Source organism: Mustela nivalis (genome assembly GCF_964662115.1).
Source record: "Mustela nivalis genome assembly, chromosome: 12".
Taxonomy (NCBI): Eukaryota; Metazoa; Chordata; class Mammalia; order Carnivora; family Mustelidae; genus Mustela; species Mustela nivalis.
The window spans coordinates 20,167,037-20,174,788 of record NC_139031.1 but is presented as its reverse complement, the minus strand read 5'-3'; the positions used below and the strand labels follow the sequence as shown (position 1 = coordinate 20,174,788).

The 7,752-nt window shown below is 47.2% G+C and overlaps 1 protein-coding gene across 1 annotated transcript in view; it reads right to left on the bottom strand.

Moving 5' to 3' along the window:
- Window positions 1–3,729: 3,729 nt before the first annotated feature.
- PODXL (podocalyxin like) overlaps window positions 3,730–7,752 on the bottom strand; it is a 50,859-nt gene continuing 46,836 nt past the window's right edge. Inside the window, exon 8 of the mRNA XM_082694004.1 lies at window positions 3,730–7,660. Coding sequence (XP_082550130.1) covers window positions 7,463–7,660 — 198 coding nt within the window. The 3' untranslated portion in view covers window positions 3,730–7,462. The remainder of the gene's footprint in view (window positions 7,661–7,752) is intronic.

Genomic DNA, 7,752 nt, shown 5'->3' with positions numbered 1-7,752 from the left:
GTGTGTTCTGCAATTTTCCCCGTTCCTCTCATGATCTCTCTCATTTATCTTATTTTTGTCCAGTCTGTATGGACTTTTTAGGTTTTTCCTGTTCTTTCTTTCCTTTCTTTTCTTTCTTTCTAGTACACGTAATTTTCTGATCCCAGGTTTGGTGAATGTGTTAACACTGCTTTGTGAATAAATAAACGAGTGATCTGCTGAACGATTGCAATTGTAGAATTATGTTGTATGTAATGTACATATGGAGAAAGAATGTTATTTTGTTCATTTTCTTAATAAAAAGTTATATATGGACACTAAATGATGTCTCTTATGTTTGCTGAAACTACTTTTGAAGTTTATATACTTTATACTTTGCATTTGTTGTATTTTTCCCTCAATTTTAGTATATGTGCTGCCGAAGCGAGCACGTATTTTTCCCTCAAAAAGGTGAGTTTTATTCAGGCTTCCAAAGGCAGAAAATGATACGTGCTACAGAAGGGCCCTTTGGTGTTTTCCTTTGAGACAAGGCCGAAATAAAGAAGTTCTGATGGATCTCACAAAGTTTCCTGGAGAAGTTTCCCTTTTTAAAGAACACTGGTAAATTATTTCATAAGATGGTGTCTTTTATCTATCACTGACATCCAGCCATATCTGATCTGTTTTGTAAATTTGGGCAGGTGTTTCCCAGGTTTTCTTTAAGGGGGGACATACCTGTGTCAGTTAGGAACTAGAAGAAAATTAATTGTACAAAAGATAGTAAAGAGAGTTGGAGCTCGGGGCGCCTGGGTGGCTCAGTGGGTTAAAGCCTCTGCCTTCGGCTCAGGTCATAACCCCAGGGTTCTGGGATCAAGCCCCAAGGAGCCTGCTTCCTCCTCTCTCTCTGCCTGCTTCTCTGCCTACTTGTGATCTCCGTCTGTCAAATAAATAAATAAATAAAATTAAAAAAAAAAAAAAAAAAGAGTTGGAGCTGTTGCAAAGTTTTGAAAAATTCTGGATCCCTGTGCCTAATAAAGGGAAAGAAGCTTTCAGGACTGAACCTTTGAAAAAAGAAACTCAGATATGCCAAGCACAGATCATGAGTTGTTAGGGGGGAGTGCTGTGAGTTTTCGTCAGACAGGCTGGACAGGACCTCCTCTTGACCCTTTTCATCTCCTGGCCTTGTTTACATGCTTAATAGCTTTGTGGTCCTGCATTCTGCGGTTTGTCAACTGATTTTATTCAAAATGGGGATTATGTTTTCTCAATTTATAAATCAAATAATCCTCTTACTGCATAGCTTTCATTTCTAGAGTGTGCTTTGAGCATGGCTCATAAGTAACATTTTTGTTTTCAAAACAGGAAAACATGATGTGCAGTGATAAGGTAAGACATTGGCCTTTCCTTGGTTAATTCCAGAGAATTAACTCAAACTGATCAAAATGTGGGACACCACCTCTTCTCTCTTGATACATTTTGTCTTCTGACAGGAAGACAGCAAATAACCAAAGAGGGCTTTGTGTTGAACAGCTGAGATGACAGCTCCTCACACGCCGAGTGAGCATGGAGACCTTCAGGGGTTGAAGTGCTGCCTTCAGAGCCTCTTACCCAAGGAGGGAATCCAGCTCCGACAGGGAGATGGCTGTGTATGCCCATACTGCTATACTTAGAAAAGTCAACCATGAAGTCAGCGGAAATTGAAAAACAAATTTTTCCTGTTAATGAAGGCAGTATTTTTTTGTTAACCACTGTGAGTGGAAAGGCAAACTGATGGCCATCCTGAAGCCTATGTGAGTCCTGGCTCAGACGTAAATACGAGTTGGTTACGTTCCTTCTTTCCCTTAGCACCACAAATGCCACATCTTCTTTTGCTGTTGAGGGTCTTGGCAGAAGAAAAGGAAGAGAGATTTTGCTTTTTGTTGTATAGGGAAGGTGAGACACTAGAATGTGATGCCGGAAACATCCTATCATTCTCACTCTGAAACTTCTCTCGTGTTCATAGGGGACTCTGCCCACGCCCGGACGCTCACCTTTGAAAAGCAAAGGCAGTTATATCCTTCCCAGAAATGTTCTTATCACAGGGAAGAGGAAAGCTCTACGTTGAGGCAGCCTGTCCACTGCCGTGCAAGGAAATTTTAATAGTTGGCAAACCCCAAGCAGGGAGATTAGGACACTGGGTGACATGTACAGCACACATTGTTACAGCCGCCGTCTGAACCTGGGCCAGAGGATGGGTGGCCCAGGGCAAAGGCAGGAACCCTAGGGTTATTTCCATATCCACCAGGGACTTCTGTGTAGCACTGGGCAGCCTCACTTTCTCCTTCTGACAAATACGTTGGCAGCAGATCCTGTTTGCTAGGATTGTGCTTTTTTTTTTTTTTTTTAATCTGTAAAATGCCAAGCTGTTTGGAAAATTCTATCTCAGTATTTATCACTTGTGTTAATTATAATAGCCAGGCCTCTTTTTTACTTTTTTCCCTTGGGCTACAGAAGAAATGCCTGGTTTGGGACTGAGCTTGCAGGATTCGGGAATTGTGAGTGACAGAGGCCTAACAAATTGGAAAGGACCACTGAGTGCTTCTTGGTTGGCAGGGCATGGAACAGGGTCAATGACCTATTCAGGAAAAGAATGGAGCCTCAGGTCTAATTGGTGGCCAGCGATAACTGTGAGCCATTCTCTTCTTAGAACAGTGTGCCTCAGGCATGGCCAAGAGGCTTGCCCAAGTTCCTGGTGCTTGTATTCTTTTCTGTATTCTTGGCACACTCTTGAAGTTAACCTCAAAACACCCCCGACCCAACTCTGGCCCACCATTAAGGGTGTTGACGATCTTTTAGAACTCCCATATAAAACGAAGATCCTATGGTTGGGGCGGGGGGGGGGGGGGGGCGGGTTCTATTGTAACAGCGGTCACATTCTAGAAATGTACTTTGTTGTTGGAACTCTCGCATTAATGTGGTCTTGAGAAGAGAATGTAAGACTGAAGAGAAACGATACAGCTTCTGTGCCTCATGCTGCTACTGAAATAACCCTTCCTCTCTGTACCTAATATCCCTGCTGCTAGAGAAGTGCCCATTCCTACACAAGATTACGTGTTTTGTGAACTGAAAGGTACCAGGCCGGCGGAAGAGATTGATGTGGAGCAGCTTGAACATGGCCCAGCTTCATCAGACGGTTTCCCTTCTGCAGTTCTGCAAGTTGAGAGCGATAGTTTTCCCCTCCTAGTGAGGGAGACACGGAACTAATACCGCTCCTGGAAAAGGAAGAGAAGCAGAATCATTTGAGTGCATGCTTCCCTGAACCTCCTCCATCTTCACTCATCTCCAGACAAGGCACGGGTAGACACTTCTTAGGACGAGTAAACAGAGTCTTTTGTGAGCAGTAACAGGGCCAGAACGGAACCTCCTTGGTTTTTTTATATCTTTATTTGTTTTGTCCCTATACCAGTGTTTTCACACCTGACCGGGGCTCCAGCATCTTTAGTGGGAGGTGACTCATAATTGTATCTGAGGCAGACGTGGAAGAAATGAAGGAGGAAGAACACTGATACACACGTGAGAAAAGATTCAGCTGGGATCACTAAACAGCCCAAGGTCACCAGGATCCCCCTCTTCCTTCCTTTCAGCTTCTCCCTTTCTCTTTCACTCTCTGCACCCCCTAGTTGGGCAGCGCCGCCTAAGAGCAGAGGACGCTGCCCTCACTAGAGCATCGGCCACGAGCTCGCACACACGTGAAGAACATGAGCCAATCAGTCAAGTTCAACAGGGCTTGAGCCAGCTTACACAAAAGCACTTTAATTGACAGTATACAGTTCTCCAAAATATAGTTTTGTAAGAAAATGGCAATAATTAAGTATAGTCTTTACAAACAAGTTTCCCAGTGAATTCCAGTGTACTTCAGACCCCTGTCCGCGAAGACACATGCTCCTGCAGTCGCCTGGGCAAACTAACATTCACTACTAACAAAAAAGACACACATCAAATCGTCCTCCCCTCCCTTCCACTCAGTGCTGGGTTTTCACCAAACCTGAGCCGATCAGCTTGTGACAGTGATAAAAGAGAAGTCATTGCTTTACTCTTGCCCCTCTGCCTTCCTGGAGCTTGTTTCCTTTGATCCACAGCCCTGCTAGGAGAAGATCTGTATGTAAAAGCTCATTCAAAACTGTTTCTTGACAGTAAAGTATCAGTCATGTAAGTCTTAGACCTAAATAACTCCGAGCAAGCGTAGACCGGTATGGTTCCTATTGTGGTCCTCGGGCTCTCCCTAGCCTTGCAGCAGGACATGATTTGAGAAGGGAATTCTGTCCTTTGTGTCGTCCTGGTGCCTGTTCTTAATTTACGGATTCATTCTGAGGCCCACAGCACTGGTGTTTTAATCCTCTCTCTCTCTCACTAACCATGTGATTTTGGCCAAGCCACTTCTGTCTTTCTGGGCTTCAGTTTCTTTTTCTATAAGAACAAAACAAAGATTGGACTAGGTCTCTAAAAGCCTCTCCCTAGGACTAGAGGGTCTCCATGCCTTCCTGTAATAGGCTAGGACTTAGCTGGGGAGGGGGATTGAGGATCGCATTTAAAAATAAAAATGCCTGATCTCTAAGACAAATACTCTGTCATCAGCTTGTCTTATATTTCACTTTTCGTTGGAGAAAAACAAAAACTTGTCATTTCTAGTGAAATAGACATTTACATTTACATTCCTGTTCAGAGAAAAAAAAAAAGCCACCTCAACTAGCAAATGTTTTTACAGTGTATATTCGCTTAAAGCAGTGCTGGGTAGATTACCATGTGGCTGTGGTATTTACATTATTAAGAACTATGTATGTATGTATCAGCTTGGACTTGTTTTCCAAAGTTTCTTCAGTATATTGTCAAAAAAAGGTTAAAGCTCAAGAAGTGGTTTAAATAAACTTCCTGCTAGCTTTCCTTATAACAAGGGAAAAAGAGAATCTGGCATCTAGACTAGATTAAACCCGTATTCTGTCCTACGATGCAAAGCCTATTCTGTACCTCCTTCATAAGCACTGCTGCTGCCCTCCCCATTCACAGAACAGCGTGCTTTCCCACTGGGTTTCCATCCAGTCATCAGACTCCTGATTTCTGGCCTTTTATGCAGCTTAGGGAAGCCAGTCTGCCCCTGATCCCAAGTTGATAATCTCTCTTTGGCACAACTTGTTGGAAGTCCTGCTGAGTTCCTGGTGTTCCTCTTCTTTCTTCTCAGCCCCAAACTCTGACTTACCAGACAGCACTGATCCCAGTGCAGTCGTGGGATGAAGGTGACCTCTGCAGATGCTTGGCTGTATGTCCTTGACACAGATGTCTAGTGGCAAGAGCAAGCCAAGGCAAGGTACTGGATTCTGAAGTTGCCCTCAAAGGCTGGAGCCACCCAGCCTGGATGCACCAGAAGGAGTATCTGAACCAGCCCAAAGCTTCCCAAGGTTCTCCTTGGACGGAGCCACCACAGTCATTCCTCTTGACCAAGTGTGACTTTACACTAGTCCTTGCCGGTCATCATCTCTCTGCCCAAGAGGCTGTGGGGCTTGAGCCTTCGATCAGTTTATGGGGGTGTACTTGCTGCCTCTGTCCGAAGGCCTGGCTGATAAAATGTGACCCAGAATCAGCAAAGGAGTGGTAATCCAGTCTGGCCTCTTCCACAGAAACCCACAGGGTGGAAAGAATCAAATGCTGGGCAGGAAGGAAGCAAACAGAGCTCTTCCAGTATAACAAGATTTCCTTTTTTCCCTCCCAAGCTAGCATTGTTCTCTACCCTGCCAACCTCCAGACGCTAGAGAATCAGGGCAAGGACTTGTGGATCCTTGTTAGTCCACCATCTCTCTAGCTCTTGGGAAACTCACTGGAGGCTCTGCGCTCCAGAACCCTAGGATATCAAAGGGCAACGGCCATGAATAAGGAATCAAGGCAGCCAGGGAGGGACAGCAGTTCTGCCCATCCTCCTCGTTCATGCAGGAGATTTACACCCAGGGGCAAGAGAGACCGTGGGCAATGTTGCACAAAATCTGGGATTTGGGCTTCCCAGAAAATTGGATTGAACCCCACTCTGTCCAGTCCTCAGGTGCCTTCGCTTGGGAACTAATGGCTAAGCTCCCTCAAAACCCCTTCCCGGTACTGTTTCCCTGAGATGCCACCAGAAACTGCAGAAGCAGGCAGGCTGCTAGGAACACAGAGGAGGAGACACGGCAAGGCCCAGCTGCATGCCCCAACAGTGAGAGGTCACTGGGAACCCCACAGGCACCCCCAGGCTGCTCCTGAGCACCTTAAAATGCATCGCACTTTCTAGGCCTTTCTAGCCCTACAGCACAGGAGAACCAGGAGTCAATAAGATTAGTTAACTGAAAGGTCTCCCAGCAGTTGGAGCTTTGGCTTGTGGCAGTAGAGGGCTGGACAAAAAACAAACAAATACAACAAAACTCTCAGCAACTTGAAAAGTCCCTGAGTTTCCTCTGGAACAGAGAGTAAAGCCTATCCTTCCTAACCGTGTCAATCGATTGTCCGGTGAAACACCACTCTGTGGACTGGGCCCTGGGAACGTCTGCCCTACAGCTGTGGTTCTCTCTTGCTGGATCTCAGGGGGATCTCCGAACTTGGGCCTCACCCCACCGACCGAGCAATGAACGACAGAAACACTTCTTCATAGCTGCTGCAGATTCCAGTCCCCGGCGGGAGTGGGAGGCCAAAGGAGTTCCTGCCCTGGTGATGGGCCAGGACCCATCCCGGGGGTGAAGGGCCTCCCCTTTTCTCTTCACCTGCAGAAGGATCCCTGAAGCAGACCTCGTTCACACTGGAGTCTTGTGTGGGTTAAGTCTCAAGGTCCCTAAGCAGATGCAAGGAAGCCAGAATCTGGAGCAAGGGCTTCTAAGCCATGAAGGGACGGTGTGAGTCCCAGAGGCCCTAAGACAGAGCGGGGCTACAAACTGTGTGGGGGGCGGGGCAAGCACAAAGGGGACGGACACACTGGCAGGTGAGGCTGGGGGCCTGCTGTACTTGGAAGGAATCAGATGCCCCGGAGACAGGATCTGGCCCTGCTGTCCCTTCCGTCCCATCCATTGTCACATCAACTGCGCGCTTCACCCCACTGGGAGCAGCTCTGAAGGGAGGCGCGAGCGATGGCAGCGGTGGGGCGTGGCGGGAAAGCCGCCACACCGAGAATCGGGGATCTGTGTTTCCATCAGGCCTCTGTCCCCTCGGATGTGAGCTGAAGGGATTTCTACCGGATGACCACATGGGTGCGCTCCCTCTCGTCTTCCAGCAGCACTGAGCTCAGGCACTAGTGGGTTATTTTACAAGAGGAATCTAGACAGAATGTGATTGGTTCAGTTTGAAAAGGGAAAATTAAGGCCCCGTGGGGATTGGGAGGAGGGACCCTCCGAGTCTGCTTCCCTCCCCCACCTTTCCCTCAGCTGGGAAGGATGTTCCTCCCCTGTCCAAATGGCACTTGAGGTGGTTCATTCTGGAGCGCTGTGGTCCTGTTGGAGGCTGCCCGCGGACCTGACTAGAGGTGCGTGTCTTCCTCCTCGTCAAGGTCATCCTTGGCCAGGTTGTCCAGAGGGACGATCCAGCTGTCCCCCAGCTCGCCATTAAGGTTGACCACCTTTTTCTCCTGCATCTCGGAGGAGGTCTCCATCACTTCCAGCGTGGGATTGTCATGGTAACCATTCTCCACTGTCTGCAGCTCCTCTGTTAGCCGTTGCTAGGATAGGGAAGACGACCCAAGAAAGGGTAATTTTTGAGGGCTCATGGGCTTAATATTAGACAAGTACCCCTACAATCGAGGAACCCCAG